Here is a 26,538-nt window from a genome sequence, read left to right on the forward strand (position 1 = left end):
GAAGAATATGGTAGGATTGGAAACTGAAGGAGACTCTGGGCTATCCTGACCTGGAATTAAGACGTCTGCCCCGGTGGTTTGGTCCGGCCTGGCCTACCGGACCAGCCGGCGGAGCTCGGTCGGCCACCGCTGCGGCGAAGCTCCGGGCGCCGCCTCCTCGCAGCCCTCCGGGGGCTGCCGCGCTGCGGGGTGGGGTAAGGCAGGACTGACGCAGAGTGAGTGAAGGGAGAGAGAAGCCGACTCCCGGCGCGGGGACCGGGAGGGGGGGGAAGGGTTGGCTCCCCGGGGACCGGGATGGGGTGCGGGCGCGGCGTTGCTAGGCGACGCGCCAGTGTGACCCCAGCCTCGCGAGGGCAGCTCGGTGTCATCACCGCCGGCCTCGGGGAAGTGGCCCGTGGGCCGGCGCGGCCTGGTGTGTGGCCCAGGAGCGACTTGTCCGAGCCCCTCGGATCCCTGAACGTAAATGGGAGGTGCTGTGGGGCAGTTTGGGGAGCAGGGGGCTTCTAGCGCGGGCAGAGCGACCTAACTGAACCCCTGCGTGGGCGGGGGGGGGGGGGGGGGGATGCGGGCAGAGACTTTCCAAGACAGCCGGCTTCCCAACTCCCTCCATGAACACACTGAGACCCGGAGGGCACCTTCGCCCCCTCGTCATTCGCGTGCAGAAAGAGTTAACAAGTAAAACAGCAAAGCCATCGGAAGTGAGAGACGCACCCGCTCCAAAAACAAATTAACCAGAAGGCCTGGTGAAGTGATGGGCACCGCACACCGACTGAGCGTGCGCAGGGGAAGCCACTGATCGGAGGGACACGGAAAGAGCTAAGCGGAGGAAAGAGCCCGTGGGCTGGGTATTCAGGTAGGAAACCCAAAGCCACGTGGTTGAAGAAGACCCAAGCCTCCGTGCTCTGTGATAAAAGTTAGAGAAGTGGCAAGAAGGCTTTTGTTGTCACTGCGGGATTTTAAATAAGTTATCTGACCTGATTGCGCTTTTTAAAAACCACACGGGCTACTGAGTGGAAAAGGTTGAGCTGCATTGCAGGAAAGGGGTTGGAGGCCAAGGGAAAGGTGACCATCGTGTTCAAAGGGCAGTCACTATGGAAATTAACAGAATTCTGTTTTGGAGGTTGAGCTTGCAGGATTTGTTGCCAAATTGGATTTGAAGTGGAATTGAATGTGAAACATGTAGGAAATGATGGAGCAAATGACTCACTAAGGGAAAACAGTTCGGGGGGAAAAAAAAAATCTTAGGCTCTTCTTTTGAATGTAATAGTCCACATGGATGTATGTTTAGAAGTTAGACAAATTAGGAAGAAACTTTTGATGGGAAATAATAAATATTGATCTGTTCCTAGAGCATTTAGAAGAATGTGCAGATAACAAGGAGGATCACACCCTGGGACCAGTGACTCACTCCTGTGGTCCTAGCTACTCAGAACAGAAGGCTGATATCTGAGGATCAAGGTTCGAAGCCAGCACTAGAGGGAAAGTTCTAAAAGACACCAAAAAAAAAAAAAAAGTGGGAAGTAGAGCTGTGGCTCAAGTGATAGAGCCTAGCTTTGCACAAAAAAACAAAAAGACTTTAAGGATTGCCCCCAATCCTTGAGTCAAGCCCTAGGACCAGTACAAAAACAAAAAAGAGGAAGGTCCTTTAGAGCTCATAACATTTCAGTGAGAACCCAGAAAAAAAGCAAACAAAGGAGATGTGAACCAGAACTCCAAGAAAACTACCTCCCCTTAAGATCCTGAATAATGGGACTCAAGGTCATACTTAGTGAGACTCATCCTTAAAGGTCACTTGTGTATCTTTTCTCTTCCCCCTCCCAGCTGTCAGTGCTTTGGGGTTTGTGCACAGGTAAATGTGTGTCCACTATAAAAAAAAAATCTGCTTTCTTTGATAAATATTTATTTACATGTCTGTCTTCCCAATGGACTATCTCTTCTTTGTGTCTTCTCAGCTGCTAAGTAGTACTGAGCCTTGCTGGGCAGGAACACAATGTTCATAAAGTATCAGCACTGAATTCAATAGCTTAGGACAAAGAGTTTTTTGTCCCTGCTACTGCTGCTGATACCACACAATACAGTCAGTCACTTAATATATTGGAAATGGTATGAGAAAAAGACTCAGAAGGTCTGGGTTTCCATCTTAGACTGACAGCAGCCTTGGATAAGTCCCTTTTCTTCTAGTTGAAAGGGTTGGCCTAAATTAGAAGTTGCAAATTGGCAAGACAGATGTTGCCTACAAACATATTGCTTGGCCCACAAAGTGATTTTATGTTTATTTGTTTGTTTTTGAAGTCTTACATTTACTTGCCAGCATTTAAAAACTGGCACATCAAAAATCAGATTTGGCTTTATTTGAAAAACCAGACAGTCTGATAGTACTAGCTTAATATTCCTAGAGGTTCTTAAAATTTTTTGTGGGGGGCCCGATCGTGGGGCCTGAACTCTGGGCCTGAGCGCTGTCCCTTAGCTCTTCAGCTCAAGGCTAACACTCTACCACTTGAACCACAGCGCCACTTCTGGCTTTTTTCTTTTGCTTATGTGGTGCTGAGGAATCGAACCCAGAGGGCCTCATGCATACAAGGCAAGCGGTCTACCACTGACCCACCGTCCCAGCCCCTCCTAAAGGTTCTTATGCAACAGCAGTCACCTAGAGCTGAAGAGTTACTTGTCCTTTCCCAGTGGCTTATGCCCTACTGGGATAACCCCAGTGGATATATGATGCCCTTTTTTTTTCAGTTTTTATTTTTTATTTTTATTTGGTGCTAGTCCTGGGGCTTAAACTCAATGCTTAGGAGCTGTCCCTGAGTTTTTCTGCTTAAGGATGGCATTCTACCACTTGAGCCACAGCTCCACTTCCATCTCTTTTGGTAGTTAATTTTCCTGCCCTGGTTGGCTTCAATCTATGATCCTCAGAACTCAGCCTCCTGAGTAACAAGGATTACAAACATGAGCCCCTGGCACCTGTCTAGAGCTAGTCTTGAGGAACTTGAGTGTACTCTTAAGTGCTAATCATTCCCCACATGTAAAAATAGACAGTCATTGATTGCTTCTACTCTCAAGAAAGTCTAGTCAGGAGCTCCAGTGCCTCTGCATAGATTGCCTCTATCATTTGGTAATATTCCAGTGTTCTGAAGATGTGGCCCCTTGCTCAGAGTACATAGTTGGATGCTACCAGAGCTCTAACTCTGGCTCATATTGCCAAAGACCTTTTATAGTTTCCTAATCCATGTTCTTAGAAGATCATTACAAAGCATGAGTTTAAATTGGTGTTTTGGCTCGCTCTTGTTGAAGATCCTGGCAGGATGTCATGAATGACTGATCTCTAGCCATTTGCCTCTTTTCATCTCTTCTCCTACATCTTTTTTTGGGGGGGTTGGGGGGGAGGGTCCAGTCATGGGGCCTAAACTCTGGGCCTGGGCACTGTCCCTCAGCTCTTCAGCTCAAGGCTAGAGCTCTACCACTTGAGCCACAGCGCCACTTCCGGCTTTTTTTCTTTTTGCTTATGTGGGTGCTGAGGAATCGAACCCAGGGCCTCATGCATGCAAGGCAAGCACTCTACCACTGAGCCACCTTCCCATCCCTTCCTACATCTTTTTTTAAAATATATTTTTATTGTGAAAATACTGTACAGAGGGGTTACAATTACATGGGTAAGATAATGAGCACATTTCTTATCAATCATTGTAGCCTCCTGCTTTGTTTCCCCTTCCCATCCCTTCATATCCTCCCCTCCCCCCCCCCCGTCCCCCCCACGAAAGTTGTACAGTTCGTTTTTCAACATAACGACTTGTACATCTCATTGTTGCAATGGGTCCTCCTATATCCCTGCTTTAACAATTTGTTTTTTCCCTTCCCCTCCACATATACCAACATCATATATAGTGAAAGCAGGGCTTGTACCATCCTTCCTACATCTTTTATAATGCCTACTTCCTCTGATTGATTCTTGTCTTTGTTTCTTGAAGTATACTACTAAGGAAATATGTTTACATTCTTTTAAATTGAGGGAACATAGCTTGATTTCTATTTAGGATTATTTCTGTCCCTGAGTTGAAAAATAGCTTTATATCTATTGGCTTATATGGGCTAAAATAATCTGATTGAGATTCCTCCTATACAAGGATAATCTTGTGTGTGCTCCAGTACCGATAAATAATACACAAATGGTTTCCAATGTAATTATTTGACTCATGATTTCTCAATTTTACAATGATGTGAAGATGATATCCATTCACTAGAATGGAATACATGGAATTTTCATTTTTTCCTAAGCTGGAAATAAGTAATGCAGTACTTTGTCCTAGAGCTAGCCAACAGCCACAAGACACAACATGAGAGCGAACAACCAAGACTATGGTGTTTGGTAGGTTATGTATATTAAATACTTTTTCTACTGAAGATGTTTTCAATATATGTAGTAGAACATCTGTCTAGCAAGTGCAATGCCCTGAGTTCAAATCCTCCTCTCACCAAAGAAGAAAAATGTTTTCAACTTGAAAAGGGGGGAAACTGGGCATTGGTGACTCACATAATCCTGTAATCCTAGTTACTCAGGAGGCTGAGATCTGAGAATCACAGTTCAAAGCTTGCCTGGGCAAGTCCATGAGATTCTTATCTCCAATTAACCACCAGAAAACTAGAAGTGGCTCTATGGCCCAAAGTGGTAGAGTGCTAGTCTTAAGCAAAGAACTCAGGGCAGTGGCCAGGTACTGAGTTTAAGCCCCACAACTAACTAAAGAAAAAAAAGGAGTTGGGGAGACCTGTACCAGTGCAAGTTGCTAATATATCTGTATTTAGAGTGAGTTTTATCTCCTATGATCTTTTTTGGGAATACTTTCTATAAAAGTTTTTCAGGTATTGATATTTTGATTTTGTCCCTCTTTCTGAAAGTTTCTCCTATTACAGGGTCTGGCCCAATTTCATTTCCCTGAAAAAAAAAATACTATTCTCTTTGTACACCATATTGTTGTTCCTTTTTGTGTTAAAAAGATGCTGTTCCAAGATGGGTGCCAGTAGCTCACACCTATAATCCTGTTACTCAGGAGGCTGAGTTCTGAGGATCAAGGACCCAGCTTGGGCAGAAAAGTCCATTAGAATGTTATCTCCAATTAAGCACCAGAAAAGGCAGAAGTAGAGCTGTGGTTCAAGTGATAGAATGCTAGCTAGCCTTGAGTAAAAAAGCTCAGGGACAGTGCCCAAGCCCTGAGTTCAAGCCCCAGGACTGGTACCAAAAAGGAAGATACTGTTTCAGATAAAAGCTATCGTATGATTAAGTATACCTCATGATATGCACAACCTGAGATTTGCAAAACTGTATGCCATCAACACTAATAATCTAAGACTGGAAACAAGTCCATGGTGTGTGTCTGTGTGTGTGTGTGTGTGTGTGTGTGTGTGTGTGTGTGTGTGTGTGTACATACATATGCATATGTACCTCAGTCTGAGTCTTGATGACAGGAGGGAAGGATAGGGAATCAGGGATATATGGAGCATAGTTTGCTTGGAAGGTTATTTGATTACTTACGATATTGATGACAATATCATATGCCAAATACAAGTATATATACAAGTATAATCTAGGAGAAAGGCATACTGAAAAATAAACAAGAAGAGATTAAAAAATGTAAAATAGGGGGCTGGGAAGGTGGCTCAGTGGTAGAGCGCTTGCCTTGCATGCCTGAGGCCCTGGGTTCGATTCCTCAGCACCACATAAGCAAAAAGAAAAAAGCCGGAAGTGGCGCTGTGGCTCAAGTGGTAGAGCGCTAGCCTTGAGCTGAAGAGTTGAGGGACAGTGCCCAAGCCCAGAGTTCAGGCCCCACGACCAGACCCCCTCCAAAAAAATTGTAAAATAGAAAGGAAGGCCTGGTCATGTCTTTGGTGTTGGCATATGCATTCTATTTCCAGTAAGAATGCACTGTGGTTTGAAGATAATATTTTCAACAAGTTATTTACTCATACTGAAGAACAATAGCCCTTTGCTGTACAGGGATTATTAATGATCAGAGGGAAACAGCTTTAGGAAAATCCATTACTACCAAAAAGCAATAAACTCACCAACAGGCTACACATTTCCCTGTTCTGCAGACGAAACTTATCATAGATAAAAGAGGCCCACTCTTCCTCCTATTCAACTATTTAACTCCTAGTACTAAAGCCTTCACTAGAATATCTTATGAATAACCTTTACAAATCTGAAGGAAGTTCTGTCCTTACTCTAGATTACGTTTTAAGAAACAGAAGCTTAGGAGTTGCCCAATGGAGTGGTTAGGGTTCAAACCCAGGTCTGTCTACCCACTAATTCATTTGTATTATATCCTTACCAATGTAGAAAATTTAAAAAAAATTAAATGCCTCAAATAAAGAGAGACATTCTCTTCTCTGCTATTCAGGGCTCAAAAAAAGTCTAATTGCTTTGTCATTAAGACTATTTCAGAAGCTCATATTTATATATAGCTATATAGATGTACATCTATAATCCTAGCTACTCAGTAAGCTGAGATCTGAGGAACCAGATTTGAAGCCAACCTGAGCACTCAAATCCAAAAGACATTTATCTTCAGTTAACCAGTAAAAAGCAAAATACGGAGGCATGACTGAAGTGGTAGAGTGCTAGCCTTGAGTGAAAAAGCTGAAAATGAGAGATCCTAAATTCAATCCCCAGAACCAGGAGAAAAGAAAGAAAGAAAGAAAAAAGCCAGGCATAAATGGCTCACACCTGTAATCCTAGCTACTCAGGAGTCTAAAATTTTAGGATCACAATTTGAAGCCAGCCTAGGCAGGAAAATCCATGAGACTTATCTCCAATTAACCAGCAAAAACAAACAAGTTGAGCTGCGGCTCAAGTGGTAGAGCACCAGCTTTGAGCAAAAAGCTTGGTCAAGGCCCTGAGTTCAAACCTCAGGACTGGCAAAAAAGAAGAAGAAAAAAAAATTGCATTTCAGCATTTGTTTCCTAGAATTGTTCCAAGTGATGAAAACTAAACTGTAATATCCTGAGTTAGTTTTAACCTTTGAACAGTGGGTTCAATCGACCCTATTTCCCAAAATAAAGATAATATTTTCCAAGAAAAAAGAAGTTCCATTTTTCTCTGTATTTGATTCTGTTTCCCAAAACATATAGCATTGCAGTCCAGTCATCACATCCTAACTGATCTTAAAAGAAGTGAGGATTGTTGTGCTGGGAATGTGGCTTAGGGGTAGAGCGCTTGCCTTGCATGCATGAAGCCCTGGGTTATATTCCTCAGTACCATATAAACAGAAAAGGCTGGAAGTGATACTGTGGCTCACATGGTAGAGCACTAGCCTTAAGCAAAAGAAGCTCAGTACCCAGGCCCTGACTTCAAGCCCCAAGACCAAAAAAAAAGATTGTATTAAACATTCAGAGAATTAATTCCTATTTTTAAGGGCTCTAAGATCTTAGTTGGGAATCCTGCCCCAAATACTATTATCCCAGGATGATGACCAGAGTGTAGTAAACAAAACTTAGTCCCAGTCTTCTTTCCCTCCCTTCTCCCCCATCACATATACACACAGTGAAAGAAGAAAGGTAGGTCGGGGCTGGGAAGGTGGCTCCGTGGTAGAGCGCTTGCCTTGCATGCATGAGGCCCTGGGTTCCATTCCTCAGTACCACATAAACAGGAAAAAAAAAAAAAGCCAGAAGTGGCACTGTGGCTCAAGTGGTAGAGCACTAGCCTTGAGCTGAAGCGTTGAGGGACAGCGCCCAGGCCCAGAGTTCAGGCCCACGACCAGACCCAAAAAATAATAAAAAAAATTTTTTTAAAGAAGAAAGGTAGGTCAAAAATCAAGTACAATACACTTATTGTACTAGTAAGCTAGAGGATGCTAGGACAACACATACCTGGAACACTGATCCATTCCCTAGTTTAAAAAAGAGACTCCCAGGGCTGGGAAGGTGGCTCAGTGGTAGAGCGCTTGCCTTGCATGCATGAGGCCCTAGGTTCGATTCCTCAGCACCACATAAGCAAAAAGAAAAAAGCCAGAAGTGGCTCTGTGGCTCAAGTGGTAGAGCGCTAGCCTTGAGCTGAAGAGCTGAGGGACAGCACCCAGGCCCAGAGTTCAGGCCCCACGACCGGACCCCCCCCCCCAAAAAAAGAAAGATTCCCATGCTGGGAAGGTGGCTCAGTGGTAGAGCGCTTGCCTTGCATGCATGAGGTCCTAGGTTCCATTCCTTAGCACCACAAGCAGAAAAAGCCAGAAGTGGTACTATGGCTCAAGTGGTACAGTGCTAGCCTTGAGCTGAAGAGCTGAGGGACAGCAACCAGGTCCAGAGTTCAGGCCCCACAATGGACAAAAAAAATAAAAAAGGGACTCCCTCAAGAATTAATGGTAGAGCCGGGCACCAGTGCCTCACACCTGTAATCCTAGCTACTCAGGAGGCTGAGATCTGAGGAGCACGGTGCAAAGCCAGCCCAGGCAGGAAAGACTGTGAGACTTTATCTCCAATAAACCATTCAGAAAACTGTGGCTCAAGTGGCAGAGCGCTAGCCTTGAGCTGAAGAGCTGAGGGACAGCACCCAGGCCCAGAATTCAAGCCCCATGACCAACAACAACAAAAAAAAGAAGTAGTAATGGTAGCCAAAGGATGAGAAACCACAGATGTACAAAGAAAGGATATTTCATTTTCATATATGGCAAGAAGAAAGGACCTAGATCTAAGGAGAGAGATCAGCAGCGCTTGCTTGGCTAGCACTTCAGCCATGCCTCAGCCTAGTTTTTTACTGTCTATTTTGGAGACAGTGTTATGAAAACTTTCCTGCCTGATTTGTCTTTGAACTAGGATACTCAGGATCTCAGCTCTCCGAGTAGCTCAGATTATATACATGAGCCACCAGTGCCCAGCTTTTCTGTCTCTTTTGCTTGTAGCAGTTTTTCTTCAGTAGAAGGCAAAGCCTCATGAGAGTACCACATTTGGAATTTTTACATTCCTGAGACCAAAGTCATACTTCTATAAATTTCATCTAAGGAAAGGGAATTTTCATCTCCTAAACTTCCTGCTGCAGTGAGCTTTCCAAAGAAGGTGGGAAATGGTTCCAGAGGGAGAAAGAAGGGTGAAGTAGATGAGGCTATATTACTAGCCATCTTTCCAGTAACCTCCTTTAAAACTAGATTGGTATATAGCAAAGGCTGAATGTCTTAGAGTATGTTCTGGGAGTCTCTCCAGACCTCCTCACTTACTGAAAGTGACTGGGGACTGGGAATTTATGGGAGGATTTTTGGTGATGGTAGTGGTAGTGATGATGCTGGGTCGGGGTGTGTGTGTGTGTGTGTGTGTGTGTGTGTGTGTGTGTGTGTGTGTGTGTGTGTGTGTGTGTGTGTGTGTGTGTGTGTGTGTGTGTGTGTGTGTGTGTGTGTGTGTGTGTGTGTGTGTGTGTGTGTGTGTGTGTGTGTGTGTGTGTGTGTGTGTGTGCTGTCCTACGGCTTGAACTCAGTGCCTACGCATTGTCTCTGAGATTATTTGCTCAAGGCTAGCGCTCTACAACTTGAGCCACAGCTTCACTTCCAATTTTGTTTTTTTTTTGTTTTGTTTTGTTTTGTTTTTGATCCAGTCGTGGGGCCTGAACTCTGGGCCTGGGTACTGTCCCTCAGCTCTTCAGCTCAAAGCTAGCGCTCTACAACTTGAGCCACAGCGTCACTTCCGGCTTTTTTCTTTTTGCTTATGTGGTGCTGAGGAATCGAACCCAGGGCCTCAGGCATGCAAGGAAAGCGCTCTACCACTGAGCCACCTTCCCAGCCCCACTTCCAAGTTTTCGGTGGTTAATGGGAGAGAAGAGTCTCACACTTTCCTGTCCAGTCTGGCTTTGAATTGTGATTCTTAAATCTCAGCCTGTTGATCCAGTTTCATGTTAATTCATTAGGTAGCATTAGGCAAGACTCAAGGTTCCCTACTATAAGGGTAATAGTGGAATCATAAGTAATTATGATATAGTTTAATCCCAGCACATTTTAAAATATGTAAATCAGAGCCAGGTGCTGATGGCTCACACCTAGCTACTCAGGAGGCTAAGATCTGGGGATTGTAGTTCAAAGCCAGCCCAGGCAAGAAAGGCCGTGAGACTCTTATCTTCAATAAACCACTCAGAAAACCACAAGTGGCTCAGTGGCTCAAGTGGTAAAGTGCTAGCCTTGAGCTGAAGAGCTGAGGGACAGCGTTCAGGCCCAGAGTTCAAGCCCCATGACCACCACCACCAACAACAAAAATGTAAATAAGGCCATGTTACTCCAACTTCCTTAAAATGTGCCAATGTCTTCCTTTTTCTCTAGACTCTAGACTGCTTTCCAAATCCACCCTCCCAGTGGATATTGGATTGCATTAATGTGTGGCTTCCCCTTCCCCACAGGCTCTGGCTGTATTTGTACTGCTGTTGCTTCCCAGCTGGGAGCCTTTGACTGTTCCCTTTTCCTGTATTATCCTCCATTTACAGTCCCCTTCGTTGCATTCAAGGCTCAGTTCAGTCACTGACCACCCAAAATAACTCCCATCTAAAATGAACTCTAAACTCAACTTTGGGACATACGCATTAAGGGAATCTTCTCCCAACTGGGTCAGAAGCCAAAATATACCAGCAGCAACCTGCATCAGCCTTTTTTATACGGTAAGCACTGAATAAAGAGTTTACTTTTAGAACTTGGCTTGTGATGCTGTCTAGGGGTGGACAGATTTGTTTTCTCCAACCATACAAAAACTAAAAGGCAAGTGCTTAAGATAAACTAAGTTTATTTGAAGGTGAAAGGAAAGCTATGAAAAAAAGTAGTGAGGTTCTTCATCAGGCAAGCGCCCCAAAGAGGAGTCCAACAGAGTCCTCTTGGATGGCAATTATTAGCACAGAGCTCCTCCCTTAGCTCCTTCCCTGGGCTTTGTATGGATTGTTTGATGATGGCGTGTACATGCACTGCCATGGCTCTTTCCATTGGTTCAGTGGGCATCCAGGACATTATGGGAAGAAAAAGCATTTGACCAAGAGCCTGAAGCACTATAGGAACAAAAACTGCCACGATGGAACACATTATTGACCAACGGCCTGTTATGTCCACCACTTTTTATCCCTATCTACTTAAGAGTTCCCCTTTCTCTGGCTCTCATTTATATATGAGGTGTAATTTTAGGACAAGAGCATAGCTTCCAGTCACAATTATTTTCAAGTATACCCGATGCTTTCCTTATTCTGGGATTTGAGTGATAAAGAGCAAAACGTACCAAGAAGTGTCAGTGCAGAACTTTTGACTGTAAAAATTCCATAGTAGCCACTCGTCCTCTAAACAACTAGATATTTCTGATACTGCCTGAGGGAAATTCCTAATATCCCCCACTACAAGGAATCAACCCTGAAACTAGTGAAGGAAAAAGGCTGCCAGGTCTTGAATTAACCCTAAAAGAAATTAAGGTTGATTTCAAGCTATTAAACCCATAGGAAAACCTGGTACTGGTGACTCATGCCTGTAATCTTAGCTACTTAGGAGGCTGAGATCTGAGGATAGAGGGTCAAAGCCAGCTTGAGCAGAAAAGCCCATGAGGCTCTTATCTCTAGTTAACCACCAAAAAGCCAGAAATAGAGCTATGACTCAAATGATAGAATGCCAGCCTTGAACAAAAAGCTTAAGTTCTGAGTTCAGACCAAATCATGGCATGCATACATACACACACACATACACACACACAGGCATGCACACACACTCATACACACTCATGCACGCACGCATGCACGCACACATGGGAGGAAAACTGGGGAAAAGGCACTAAATGAGTTGCATTCTAAGGATAAAGACAAAAATCTAAACCGAAAAGGAAAAGGCCTTATACTTGCTTGGCTGGCACTCTACCACTTGAGCCATGCTGGTTATTTTGAAGATGGGAATCTTGAAGATTTTACTACTAGTGCTAGTTTCAAACCTGGAATAGCTAGGATTATTAGTGCCCAACTAGAAAAAAAGCCTTACTTTAAAAAAAAAACACACACAACTGTGACTGATTAAATTCCTAGAATCACAAGTTTTCTGTAGCACATGATACTTTCAGTCACACAGCAAACATTCGTTGAATTTTGATTATGTACCTTTCTAATTCAGCAGTCAATGCAATAGATGTAGTAATTGTACTGGGGGAAAACTGACATTAATGAATCAGTACTTGGGCAATGAGAGCTATGAAGAACAACTATCAAGAGCTACAAAGGCTCAACCAAGAGGCCTAATCCAGCCTGTATGGCTAAGGGGGGTGAAGGACAAGTAGAAGTTGAGTAAGTTAAAAAGGTCAGGGAAGAGGGTCTGGCATTGGATTTACACCCCTAAAGCAAGAAGATAATGATTTTTAAAAGAAACTGAATGAAACCCAGTAAGAAAAAAACAAAAGAAGCACTTTTCTTTATTAGGCCTTTTCTCTTAAAAGTTGGAAGTAGTCCTGTTTTGGCGCCAGTCTTATGTTTATAGCTTTGAATGGTGAAGACAACTTTAATCCTTCTCTTTCAAAATCCTTCTCTTGGTTTTCTGGGTCACGTGGTGTCAGAGAGACATCACCTATCTCCCCTTCAGAATAATTTTCAAAACAATTGCACACTAAAGGGTTTTGAATATAGTCCTATTAAGTATCAATTGTTAGTACTGCTTATTAACTTAAGTAACCTAATTGTAGGACTTGAGTAGTGTGTGTGTGTGTGTGTGTGTGTGTGTGTGTGTGTGTGTGTGTGTGTATACATGCATGTGCGTGTGCACCTACACTTAACACCAGTCCTGGGATTTAAACTCAGGACCTGGGTGCTGTCCCTAAGCTGCTTCAAGGATAGTGCTCTACCACTTGAGCCATAGCACCACTTCTGGCGTTTTCTGAGTAGTTAATTGGGTATGAGTATCACATACTTTCCTTCCCAGGCTGGCTTTGAACCCCCATCCTCAGATCTCAGCCTCCTGAGTAGCTAGGATTACAGGTAGGAGCCACGGATGACTGGCATGAGTAGTAGAAGAAAACCAGCTAGAGTCAGGAGAAATTTGCTGTGGTTCTAATATGCTTGACCTTCACTTTCCTCTGGAAGTGTCTCAAAGTTAAAGAAGTGTTGTTTGTTAATGACAAGGAAGTGCAGCATTAATAGATATTACTGTCCCTCACAGGAACTGACTCATGGTTTCAAATAAAACCATGGAGTCAGGAAGAGCCAGAAACTCAGAAACATGTTTCCTTACCAGGAAAAAATAGCATCTCATCTGGGCTTTTATTACGCATGATGTTTTGTATTGGTTTTTATTCATTCCTTTCATGAACCTTTTTTTATCTGTAGCATGCATCCTAAACCTCAGAATTGGCATATACTTTTGATTCTGTTTACTTTTGATTTGGGTGAAGTAGTGATTTCAGACTTTTCATCAAATGGTTAAGCTTTATTGCTCAAGAAAGGTCACCAGGGTCAGGACAAGCAGGAGGGGCAATCATCTTCAAAGGAGTTCTTTGTAAAGAACTTAGGTCCTAGAGTTTCTCGAATAAGCACACCTCCTTCCAACTCTCATTGTCCTGTAGCTGTTGAGATGCACATTTGCTCATGATCACTGGAAGCAAATTCCAAGTAGTTGTATGCATCCTGGGGATCACATTTTCAAATGGCAGTAAGCAGCCACCTCCCTGATCCCGATAAGCCTGTTGGAGGAAAACCTAGGACTCAGAATGACATGCCCAGGTGCTTGACCCTGCTAATTGCTAATCAAATATTTCCCTTCTTAACTGATCCTCTATCAAAACACTACCAAAAGTCTAATTAAGCAGAATACTCCAGTGATGGGTTCCCCACCCCACTCTATTTTCCCTGAAGTTTTAGATGTAGAAATGTTAATAGTAAAGAAATAAGCTAAAGTTCTGCATGAGTTAAAATAAAAAGGAAAGCGCCTAATGCCTACCAACAGAATAGGCAAGCATGTGGGCATGTCTTCATACAGTAGTGAGACTGAGATAGAGCTAGATTTAGCAACATGGCTGAATCTTACAAACATGATGGGCAAAAAAAATGCAAGTTGCAGAATTCATGAAAACTTTTTAAACCTACAAAGCAATAATATTTAAGGTAAATTGTGAAAATGCATGACAATAAGTGACATTAAGGATAGTGTAATTTTAGGAAAGGAGGAGGGGGTAGAGGTTTTCAAGTGTAAATATAATTTGTTCTTTAAGGTTTGTTGTGAATAAGGGATTGCTCCAAATGTTTTAGTATCTGAAATGTTTTATGACCAAAACAAAGATAACAGGAATTTTACTTTTCAAAAAGATAGCCTGAAGGACTATTACTTAGGTCAGTTCTCATTTAGCTAAATAAACCCTCTGGAATTAAAGCTAGTATTTTGGAATAAAGTCCTAGAGGTGGGTCATAAGATCTTCAGTCATCAGAGAGGTTTTCAGTAATACTTACAGAGCTGTTCTTTTTTTTTTTTTTTTTGGTCATGGGGCCTGAACTCTGGGCCTGGGTGCTGTCCCTCAGCTCTTCAGCTCAAGGCTAGCGCTCTACCACTTGAGCCACAGCGCCACTTCCGGCTTTTTCTGTTTATGTGGTGCTGAGGAATGGAACCAGGGCCTCATGCATGCAAGGCAAGCGCTCTACCACTGAGCCACCTTCCCAGCCCACAGGGCTGTTCTTATTGGGCAAGAAGGTAGACACTTTGGGGAAATGTTGTCTAAAAGATTATGATGAGGAAAAAAAGAAACAACCAAGGGGTTGGAGGCATGGCTTACTTGGTAGAGCACTTAGCCAATAAGTGAAAGCAGCCTGTTACTGGACCAAGGAGGGAAAAAAAAGGATTATGGGGAACTAATAGAGAAGTTAAGACCTCACAGCTTCTGAGTAGAGCTGAGCCTGCGTGTATTCATTTTGTTTGACCTGCATGATGCTCACATTTTCAAAGTAATTATTTGGTGTTTTTTCTCTTTTTATTTCATATTGTTTGGTTTCTTTTGTTGGTTGGTTGGTTGGTTTTTTGCTTTTCGGTGCTTGAACTCAGGGCCCAGGTGCTACCTATGAGCTTTTTCATTAATGGTTGGTACCCTACTATTTGTGCCACTTCCAGCTTTTTTCTGGATAATTGGAGATAAGAGTCTTAAGGACTGTCCAGGCTGGCTTTTAACCATAATCCTTAGAGCTCAACCTACTAAGTAGCAAGGATTACAAGCATGAGCCACCAGTGCCTAGCACCTGCCTCCTATTCTTAAGCTATGGGGAAATCTACAACAACAACAACAACAAAAAATGAGAAAGGGATTAGTTAGAGCAATAACCAGTGATTAAAAGTATTAGGTACTGAGTTCAAGCCCTGACCAATAAAAAGGGAAGGGGGACTGGCATCTAGAAGCCTCATTTCTACATGATGGTAGCTAACTAGAACTGAGTTCTGTTATCTTTCAGAGACCTGTCCTGTTCAGTCCCCAGCCAGCCAAGTTCCCTCATTTATACTGTCTTTCAGCTCTGGAAGACACTTGAGTTTGTGATCTGTGCTAAATCCTAGTTCTTTTTTTTTTGGTCGGTCATGGGGCTTGAACTCTGGGCTTGGTCGCTATCCCTCAGCTCTTCGGCTCAACGCAAGCACTCTACCACTTGAGCCACAATGCCACTTTCTGTTTTCTAATGCTTTATTGAAGATAAGAGTCTCACAGAGTTTCCTGCCCAGGCTGGCTTTGAACCACAATCCTCAGATCTCAGCCTCCTGAGTAGCTAGGATTACAAGTGTGAGCCACCAGCTCCCAGCTAAATCCTAGTTCTTAATTAGAATGTGCCTTCTCTAGACATAGTGACATATCTTTAGTGATAGAATTTTACTGGAATACCCACTAAAAGCATTCTGGTAAGTATCATCTCAAGCTACAAGGGAGATTAAAATTTGGGGATCACAGTATCAGGCCAGTTTGGGCAGAAACATCCACAAGATTGCATCTCCACAGAGGGAAGTAGATGTAGTGGTGCGGCTGCCTGTGATCCCACCAAGAGCAGGAAGCTTAGAATAGCACATCATGTCTCAGGTGCATACTGTGGCTAGAAGCGAAGCCCTCTCAAAAGTAGCTAGGGAAAAACAGAGCTGGAAGCATGGCTCAGGTGGTAAGAGTATGAGCCTAACAAGCATGAGGCTTAGTTTAAACCCCAGGATCACTTTTTAGAAAGTGGGGGGAAGGAAGAAGCAGGGGGCCAGTGGCTCACACTTTATTTTATTATTTTGTCACTCGAGGGGCCTGAACTCTGGGCCTGGGCGCTGTCCCTCAGCTCTTCAGCTGTAGACTAGCACTCTACCACTTGAGCCTCAGCCCCGCTTCTGGCTTTTTCTGCTTATGTGGTGCTGAAGAATCGAACCCAGGGCCTCATGCATACAAAGCAAGCACTCTACCACGGAGCCACCTTCCCAGCCCCTCACACCTTTAATTCTAGCTATTCAGGAGGCTGAGATCTGAGGATCGTGATTCAAAGCCAGCCCAGGCAGGAAAGTCAGTGAAACTCTTATCTCCAATTAATCATACACAAAAAAACTGGAAGTGGAAGTTGTGGCTCAAGTGGTAGAGCACCAGCCTTGAGCAAAGCTGCTCAGGGATAGCACTCAAACCCCAAGTTCAAGTCCCAGAACCGGCACAAAAATAAGAAAAAGAAAAGAAATTCCCAGTGTTAGGTAGGTGTGGTGGGCCACACCTATAACCCAAGCTGTTTGGGAGGTGAATCTGTAATCTTATTAGGAGGCTGAGATCTGAGGACTGCAGTTCCAAGTCAGCCCATGAGACGAAGTGGTTTGAGGCCAATCCAAACAAAAATTGAGACTTCATTTCACAGTCAGCCAAGTGTGGTGATGCATCTGTAATCCCATCTATGTAGGACACATAAGTAGAGGATCATACTCCCAGACCATCTTGTGAAAAAAACATGAGACCCTACCTAAAAATAAAGAAAAAAAATTTGTTAACTGGAAACATGGCTCAAATAATAGTCTGCCTAGCTACCCAGTAAGTGTAAGGCCCTAAGTTCAAACCAATACCAGCAAAAATAAAAAGTGCCAGTATTTCTATTATACTGATCTAGAAATATTACCCAACAGAGCTGTTGAAAAAGAACAGTTATTTCTAGATTAATTAGACATCTGTGTATGTGTGTGTGTGGGGCGGGGGGGGGGGGGGTGCGCTTGCTCTCGCGCACACACAAACATGCATGCCCGAGCATGCCAGTCCTAGGGTTTGAACTCAGGGACTACGGCACTGTCTCTCAGCTTTTTTGCTCAAGGCTAGCACTCTACCACTTGAGCCACAGCTCCACTTCTGGCTTTTTGGTACTTTATTGGAGATAAGAGTCTCATGGATTTTCCTGCCTGGGCAGGAAATCCTCACATCTCAGCCTCCTGAGTAGCTAAGATTACAGGCATGAGCCGCCAGAGCCTGACCTAATTAAACATGTTGTTGTTGTTGTTGTTATTGTTTTGGTCAGTTCTGTGGCATGAACTCAGGGCCTGTGTACTGTCTCTGAGCTCTTTTTTACTGAAGGCTAGCATTCTACTACTTTGAGCCATAGCCCCACTTCCTGTTTTTGAGTGGCTAATTGGAGTTAAGATTCTCATGAGGACTTTTCTGCCCCGGCTGGCTTCAAACTGAGATTCTCAGATCTCAGCCTTCTGAGTAGCTAGGATTACAGGCATGAGCCACCTGTGCCCAGCTAAATATCTTGATTTTTAAAAAAATATACACATACTATCAAATTACATTTTTGTGCCAGTTTTCCCCTGTCTATTATAGCAGGTCTGAAGATGACCACAGCAACACGGCAAGAAGTCCTTGGCCTCTATCGCAAAATTTTCAGACTTGCAAGAAAATGGCAGGCAGCATCAGGGCAGAAGGAAGACACCATGAAAGAAAAACAGTACATACTCAGTGAAGCCAGAGCGCTGTTCCAGAAAAACAAAAACGTAAGTAAGCCCAGATTGGCAGCTCCAGGAGGGAGAGGAGTTTCTTGTGTTTGTTTCACTCATTTCTATCTGGGATGGGGAAGACTGAACCTCACAAATCACAGAAGCAGAGCATGAGGCAGGAAGGGACCCGCACATAGCTTAGCTAGCTAGTATGTCTCTCTTCACTTATTCCTGGTCTCAACCCATCTAGTATGTGGCTCTTCCTCCTCAGAAGACCTCTTCAGAGCCAGGTGACATAAGTCAAATCAAAAGAGTTTCAAAGGAATTGCTATTTCTCACATTCTATGTCCATTGGCAGCCATTTCCCACAAGGAAGGGGCATGGTACAAAGGTTTTCCATTGAAAAGGACTAAGCCACCAACTATAAACCTACTCAGAGGGGAAAAAAAGACTATGATGAGGACACAGAGTTCCTCTGTCACTTAGCTTTGAACTCAAGCCTCTTCTGCTAGCACAGTGAGCTTGCCCTCTGGGACCACAAAATTGGGTAAAATGGCACCCCATTAGCTAATTTGATGGAACTGCATACCCAGACACCAGGGAGCCAGCCTTGACCCCTCCCAGCAAACCATAAAGCACTAGCTGTTAGTCTCCTAGGAAGACGGCCTGGCATTAAGCATGAAGGAAGCTTTCAGAGCCTAACTTGTGTTCAGCCGGTTCTCATCTCATTGATTCATTTCCATCACAATCCTCTTGTGAAACCTCCAAACAATTGATTCTCACTACTTTTGGCAACCTTTTCCATATTTCTTCCCACTATCTTAGGAGTTCTCTGAAAGTCAGCCTCTTTATGCTGAGGCCACTTCTGAATACCTTAGCATTGGACTCTGACCAACTCCTTAAAGGCCCTCACTTCAGCCTAACAGTTCAAAGCAGAAGAAGCCACTTGTCTATACAAGCTCTTTGCAAGCTCACCATTTCGTGTGTGTGTGTGTGTGTGTGTGTGTGTGTGTGTGTCTACACACATGCATACATTGGTGCTGAGGCTTGAACTGAGGGCCTGGACGCTATCCCTGAGCTTTTGTGCTCAAGGCTAATATTCTATCACTTGAGCCACAGCTCCACTTCGGGCTTTTTGGTGACTGACTAGAGATAAGAGTCTCACAGACTTTTCCTGCTCAGGCTGGCTTTGAACCTCAATCCTCAGATCTCAGCCTCCTGATTAAGTAGGATTACAGGTGTGAGCTACTGATACCCAGCAAGCTTGCCTATTTCTGTCCTAGTTTCTCTTTTCACTCTGAAACTCTCTTTTTCATTCAACAAATAAGCAGGTGTCTGGGGATATAAAATGAGCAAAACCATGACAGCATCCCTTGAAGTTGTTTCAGAAATAAACCTTGTAATTGAGACGACTGCTGCCACACAAACTCCTGAAGCACCTTCCCTTCTCTGAATCCCTAACTTCACAAGGAAGTTTATTCTTCTCACCTTTCTCCAGCTTCTCCAAACTCACTCTGCTCTTACCGTAGACTATGCTTGCCAAACTAGATTTTATATACCCCACAGGTCTTTAAACAATTCTCTGAAAAAAGAGAAATAAAGTACTACTGCTGCTATTTATTTTCCTCATTCTGTAACAATGTCTATTTTGGACCAGGTCTGGTGGTACATGCATGTAGTCTCAGCTACTCAGGAGGCAGAAATCGTATCATGGTTTCAAGGCCCTCTTGGGCAAAAGGTATTAAGACCCTGTTTCAAAACAAGCCAGGCATGGTGGTGCCCACTTGTGGCCCCAGATACTTGGGAGTCAGGAAGTAGGATTGCAATCCAGAAACACTCCCTGCATGAAAACATGAGGACTTATCTGAAAACTAAATCAAAAGAACAGAGGGCAAAAAATAAATCAAAAGAACAGAGGGCATGGGTCATGTGTAGAGCACTTGCCTAACAGAGCTAAGGCCCTAAATTCAATCCCCACTACCACAGAAAGTTTATTTTATAATATATATATAATGAACTAATTAGTACAATACATGCACGTGGTCCCTGACTTATGGTAGATGACTTATTTAATTTTTGAGCTGGTCCTGGGGCTTGAACTCAGGGCCTGGGTACTGTCCCTGAGCTTTTGTGCTCAGTGCTAGTACTCTACTTGAGCCACAGCTCTATTTTTGTTGATTAATTTGAGATAAGACTCTGGGCTTTTCTGCCCAGACTAGCTTCAAACTGTGATCTTCAGATCTCAGCCTCCTGAGTAGCCAGCATTACAGGTGCCCAACTGACTTTTTTTTTTTTTTTTACTTTACAATGGGGCAGTAGCAATAAATAAACATTCCATGGAAAAAGTCTGAATCTTGAAACTTCAAACAGTTTATTAGCTTTATGCTAGATGATTATAAACTGTAGAATAATGCAAGCATTTTGAGCATGTTTAAGGTAGTCAGGACTAAGCTATGATGTTTGATAGATTAAATGTATAGTATTAAAATTTTAATTTACAATGAGTATATTGGAACATGTTCTCATTATTAGTCAAGGAGCATCCATAATTTATAAATTCAAACATTCCCAAATCAGTATAAGTACATATATATTGGAGCGATGGGCTCTGAATGTTTTTTTTTTGGTTGGTCATGGGGCTTATCTTCTGGGCCTGGGTGCTGTCCCTCAGCTCAAGGCTAGCACTCTACCACTCCAGTTTTCTGGTGGCTAATTGGATATATGAGTCTCACACACTTTCCTGCCCTGGCTTGCTTTGAACTGCAGTCCTCAGATTTCAGCCCACTGAGTAGCTAGGATTACAGGCGTGAGCCACCAGCACCTAGATCTCCGAGATTTTTTATTGAAAAAAAAAATGGGTGATAAAATTTTGAGGTTTCTAAGCTATTGGTCGTACTCTTCTTCTTTGCTTTATTTGTTGGGATTGCCATTCCACACACAGACTCAGTTCCTGGATAGACAGTATCTTATACTTTTCTAGCAGATCCCCAAGAGACCTGCCTTGCAGTTTTCACTCATAAACATTCACAAATACTTGAACTTTGGTTGACCTCTAGGAAACCTTTCTGAGTTTTGTTGCTTCTTTCAATTTCGTGGCGGCCATCTATAGTGAATTCTACAGCAGTCTCCAGCAGCCATTACCCTCATTGATTATATGTCACTGTGCCTTTTCTATAGCTTCAAGCATCAGAGTTGTTCTGCATAGGTGGTATCTTTGATAGCTGAAGGCAGAGACAATGTCCTGCTGGGTGCTGAGGATATCATAGGATGTGCATAGTAAACCTTTGCTGGATTACTTGCCTACGAACAATTTAGTTTTTACTATTGCAGAAATCCTTCCTTTGCCTCTGCTTGGACTAGTCAAGGGTGAGTCAAGGGAGGTATATGTACCACTGATGCTACATTAAATTATTTGGGGTGCGGAGAGGAGGTACATTGGTATATATATATATATATATATATATATATATAATTTTATTAAATTATAGTATAATATATATGCTATATATACATAATATATGTACTCATTTTAGCACTATTAGAAAAAGAGAATGTCAGACGAGAATTTTGCAATTGCTGTTCCTGAGAAGAGAATCCATTTAAAGAAAAACTTTATACCAGGTGCTGATGTCTTCCACTTACAATCTTAGCTACCCAAGAAGCTGAGACCTGAGGACCTCAATTCAAAGCCAGACTAGGCAGGAAAGTCCATGAGACTCTTATCTCCAGTACACTACTCAGAAAAAGCCATAAGTGACACTGTGGCTGCAGTAGAGCACTAGCCTTGGGCAAAAGCAGCTCAGGGATAGCATCCAAGCCCTGAGTTTGAGCCCTAAGACTGGCAGGAAAAGAAAAAAGAAAAATTAATATTAACACAAGTAGTATGTAAATAGCACAAAAAATCATGCTGGCAGCTCATGAATGGCAAATTTGGAGTATATAGCATTACGTTGGTTCAGATGGACAAGTAGAGCCCCAGACCCCTCAGCCCTGTCTGTTAGGGGCTTTTCTCCCAGTTCCTCAAGTCATCATAAGCAGTTTCTTTCTTTTTTTTTTTTTTTTTTTGGTCAGTCATGGGGCTTGAACTCTGGGCTTGGGCGCTATCCCTGCGCTCTTCAGCTCAAGGCGAGCACTCTACTGCTTGAGCCACAGCGCCACCTCCCATAAGCAGTTTCTTGTAACCTCAATTGTACTGATAGTCCAAAGCTATCTCCTTAACTGCACATAAGAACACGGAAATATATTCCTAATATGACTGGCACAGCAATACCTTCTGAGAAGCACAGAGTCAGTAAGTTGACCTTTGCCCCAAGGGACTCAGCTACAGTTCCTTGTGTTGCTGTTCCTGGAACTCCAAGAGGCTCCAAAGGATAGAAACTTCTTGTGATTTCAGAGCCACACAGGCCCAGGCTTCACTGTGGTTGTCATCTAGAGCTGATGTAATCCTAGCTCAACTTTGAGGACTTCTGGCAAACTCAAATCCACCTGTCAATTTTCCATCCTTAGGATGACACTTTCTCCCCTTTAGACTCAACTTTTTTGTTTCTCTGCTTAAAAGCAGATTACCACAATTTGACTAACTTAAATTTTGACTACTATAAAATTGAATGCAAACTTTAGAAAGTAACTCGAGAATATTGTCACATGTAGAAGTCATGACTTAGACTCTTTGTCCTTAGCAGTTCTCTAAGAATTGATCTTTTATATGTATTTCCAGATGAGCCAACTTTTTTCTCAGAAGGTTCTTTAGCAGAATTGTTTATAATGGCCAAAGATTGGAAATAACTTACATATCCCCTCAGTAAGCAATTGGTTAAACTATAATAAAACCTAATGCTGGAGTTTTGTATAGCTTTTAAAAATGTAAGGCTACTTAGGTATGAAGTAGAGAGAGCTTCAAGTTATGTTAGTGAAAAAGGAGGCTTCAGAACAAAATGAGCATTATGTGTAAGAACAAGAAGAAAGCTGTGTCTGTATACATGGGCTTATGTATGGATAAACTATCCATGGAAGGACACATAACTGCTGATAAATTGAGAAGGGAATCTAGAATACGAGATAGGAGGGACACTTACTTATTACTTTACTACCTGTTGTACTATTCTTTCACCATATATGTGTATGTCTAAGTTTTAATATTAAATTGATTTAGAGTTTTCAGATTACCAATATTTAACTTAGTAGCTAGTGAGATGAAAAAGTTTAAGAAAACGTATACCTATACTTGTGTATCATTAGAAAGATGCTTAAAAACCTCACTTGTTTTTCCCTTCTAATAGCTCACAGACATAAACCTGATTAAACAGTGTATAGATGAATGCACTGCCAGGATTGAAATTGGACTGCATTACCAGATTCCTTACCCAAGACCAGTAAGTGTTGACTCCTGTAGGTGGTGGGTACCTAGCCTGTTCTGCCCAGTTGTGTCTAAGAAGGTATCAAGAGGGCTAGTGCTTACTGAGAAGCCTAGAACTACAATAAGAGGTAGACTGGGGTTGCCTTCATGTACCACTGCCCATCGTCACAAACTGAGGTACCAAGGAGTGTCTGATTTCTCCTTCTGTATGGCTTTCCCACATGTGAAGAGAAAACAAGCTCCTCTTTATATAGATTTCTCTTTTGACCTTCACCTTTTGTTTTGTTTTTTTGTGCTGGTATTGGGGCTTGAACTCAGGGCCTGGGCATTGTTGCTGAGCTTTTTTGCTCAAGGCTAGCACTCTAACACTAGAGCTACAGCCCTACTTCCAGATTTGCTGGTTAATTAGAGATAAGAGTCTCATGGACTTTCCTGCCCCAGCTGAATAGCTGGGATTATAGGCACTTGGCTATTTATCCTCTTATTGTTACTAAAATAATAAAGTTATAACATTAAAGGAATATATAAAATAGAAAACAATTATCAAAAGCTCTATGTGTGAGTAACCACCATAACTTCTATTCCAACAGAAGAAATTACCAATTTTTAATTCTTTGTAGTAATTTGATATTATATTGGCTCATTCTATTCATCTGGTCCTACTAATGTTTGTGTGATATACATTTTTTATATATGTGAGGTTCTAGGTATAGTATTTTATTGTCTTCTTATAATTTACTGCATCTTATCTTTGTGTATGGTTCTACTTTCATTGATTGTGGTTATAAAAGTGTACCCTTATGTTGGCCAGAGCTCTCCAGAAAAACAGAATAGGTTGTATACATCTAGATATAGATACGGATGTATCTAAGTATATGTAAAAGATTATGTAGAATTGGCTTATGCAGTTATGGAAGCTGAGAAGTAGCAGGAGAAAGCCACTATCTTAATGCAATCTGAATCTGAAGGCATAAGAACCAAGAAGGCTGGCAAAAATCCAGTCTGAGGACAGCTGGATGATAAAATGTCTCAGCTTATATAAGGTGGTCAGGAAACAAAAGGAATGAATTCTCCCATTGCTCTTTTGTTCTGTTCAGGCCCTCAATGGATAGGAAGATGGCAATCTAAAGTCCACTATGCCAGGCACTGGTGGCTCACACCTGTAATCCTAACTACTTGGGAAGTTGAGATCTGAGGATCACGGTTCAAAGCCAGCCAGGGAGGAAAGTCCAAAAGACTCATATCCAATTCAGTTCCAAAATGATGGAAATGGAGCTGTGGCTCAATTGTTAGAGTGCTTGCCTTGAGCAAAATGGCTCAGGGACAGCACCTAGAACCTGAGTTCAAGCCCCACTACTGACAAAAAAATAAAAGTCCAGGGCTGGGAAGGTGGCTCAGTGGTAGAGTGCTTGCCTTGCATGCACGAGGCCCTGAGTTCAATTTCTCAGCACCACATAAGCAGAAAAAGCCAGAAGTAGTACTGTGGCTCAAGTGGTAAAGTGCTAGCCTTAAGCTGAAGAGCTGAGGGACAGGGCCCAGGCCCAGAGTTCAAGCCCTACCACTATCAAATAAATAAATAGTCCACTAATTCAAATGCTAATCTCAACTAGAAATACCTTCACAGGTTTAATCTGAGCCAATCAGCCTGGCACATAAAATTAAATATCACAGCCATAGTATTACTACTTTGGTAGGTATTTTAAGTTAGTCCCAACTTTCTTCTCTGCACCAAACATCTTTTTGTACAGTTTTTTCTTTCCTTCCTTTAAATTTCATCTTGCTGTGTGACCTGTGGTCATTATTTTGCTCCATGAATTAGATTCTGGGTTCCAATCACTTAATGTATAATCTTAGTTAGTATATAAGTTCTTTGGTTCTTCATTTTTTTAATCTATAAATATTGAAATTATCCCTTATGAGATTATAAAGATCAATAAATACAAAGATTGCAAATGTTAGTGAGTCAGGGATAGCCTTAACACTCAGTAGATGGTAAATCTTCAGTGAATTTAATAAGCTTCAGCCATGAGTTGTGGGGCTTGAACTCGGGGTCTGGGCACTGTCCCTGAGCTCTTTTGCTCAAGGCTAGCACTCTACCACTTTGAGCCACAGCTCCATTTCCAGTTTTCTGATGGTTAATTGGAGTTTCACGGACTTTCCTATTCAGACTGGCTTTGAACCGAGATTTCTCAGATCTCAGCTTCCTGAGTAGCTACGATTATAGGCATGAGCCACCAGCACCTGGCTCAAGTATGATTCTTAATACCATCATTGTCTTTATTCAGATTCATCTGCCTCCAATGAGCCTTACACCACTACAAGGCCGAGGACTTCGAACCCAAGAGAAACTGAGGAAACTTTCCAAACCAGTATATCTCAAGTCTCATGATGAAGTTTCTTAACCCAGAAGATATTTGTTTCTGCAAATGATGAACCAATTTGCTCTTGACTGTAAATCATACAATAAGACCCTTCTCCTTGACTAAGGGCAACAATTGAAATATCTTCTTGGTGTTTCCAAATTGGTCTTTACCACTGATGTGTACCTGTACAGCCCTCCTCTGAGTATGGCTGCTGAGTGAATGAAATTAACTCTAGGGTGATGAGCCTTACATCCTCACTGAAGCTTACCTGGGAATGCCATTCTTCACATATCGCTGGTGGAAAGAAATTAGCCAGTTGCTGGAAGTTCTCATGGCTACTCTAAAATTATTTATCACCCTCAGAATCTTTTTGAGGGATTTTTCTTCAAGTTACACTTGCTATTTTTGCTGTCCTTTTACCCTTCTAATTTCCAGATGAACTGCCCTCAGAAAGTCCATCTTTGGATTAATTGTGGTTTTCTATGGAACCTTTATGACATTCATCCCCCACGTCCCCTGCCCACACATACACAAAAGTTCATGCCTTAGTTAAGTGCAAATTTTACCTTATCTTAAATTCTATGATTAAGAAAGATGTACTTGGTATCTGAAAAGTTTCCTTGAAACTCATTTACATTCATTGTACTTTAGCATAATAGAAAAGTACATGGTCTAAGCTGACTCTCAAATTAAATAAAAAAAAGGGGACAAATAGAGATGAAAACACAAAGGATTTGCACTCTTCCCTGGGAAGTCATCTGAGAGTTCATGGCATCCATGTCAGCCTCTCATACCTCCAAAGAGAGTGGGTATGACTAATAAAAAAAAATCACTTCTGATTTTTGTCTTTGCATCTTTTCCAAAACTGGCTTGTGATGCAGTGGATGGAGTCTGTCTCCAAAACAGAAGCATAATATATCAGTAGAGTTATATCATGTATATAACTAAGTCTTTCTGGAGACAG

The 26,538-nt window shown here is 42.5% G+C and overlaps 1 protein-coding gene across 6 annotated transcripts; it reads left to right on the top strand.

Moving 5' to 3' along the window:
• Positions 1-26,414, top strand: Lyrm1 (LYR motif containing 1). 6 transcript variants are annotated; one of them, XM_042689801.1, is made up of 5 exons: positions 1-215; positions 1,822-1,849; positions 17,743-17,912; positions 23,135-23,227; positions 25,497-26,414. In XM_042689801.1, the coding sequence occupies exons 3-5, from the start codon at positions 17,754-17,756 to the stop codon at positions 25,611-25,613; spliced, it is 369 nt and encodes a 122-aa protein (XP_042545735.1). In that variant the 5' UTR covers positions 1-215; positions 1,822-1,849; positions 17,743-17,753; the 3' UTR covers positions 25,614-26,414. The 6 variants fall into 6 exon arrangements, with proteins under 6 accessions (XP_042545735.1, XP_042545737.1, XP_042545733.1 ...); XM_042689803.1 differs by lacking the exon at positions 1,822-1,849 and having other exon boundaries at positions 17,746-17,912; XM_042689799.1 differs by lacking the exon at positions 1,822-1,849 and having other exon boundaries at positions 2-219; positions 17,746-17,912.
• Positions 26,415-26,538: the final 124 nt, after the last annotated feature.

The sequence above is a fragment of the Dipodomys spectabilis genome, unplaced genomic scaffold, assembly GCF_019054845.1.
Source record: "Dipodomys spectabilis isolate Male_0828 unplaced genomic scaffold, ASM1905484v1 ptg000127l, whole genome shotgun sequence".
NCBI lineage: Eukaryota > Metazoa > Chordata > Mammalia > Rodentia > Heteromyidae > Dipodomys > Dipodomys spectabilis.

What these genes read in the sequence shown, in the direction of transcription:
- Lyrm1 (XM_042689801.1), top strand. Translation starts at nt 17,754, where the DNA reads ATGACCACAGCAACACGGCAAGAAGTCCTTGGCCTCTATCGCAAAATT. An exon ending in TGTTCCAGAAAAACAAAAAC is followed by an intron (nt 17,913 to 23,134) that starts GTAAGTAAGCCC and finishes CCCTTCTAATAG; the next exon opens with CTCACAGACATAAACCTGAT. An exon ending in AGATTCCTTACCCAAGACCA is followed by an intron (nt 23,228 to 25,496) that starts GTAAGTGTTGAC and finishes GTCTTTATTCAG; the next exon opens with ATTCATCTGCCTCCAATGAG.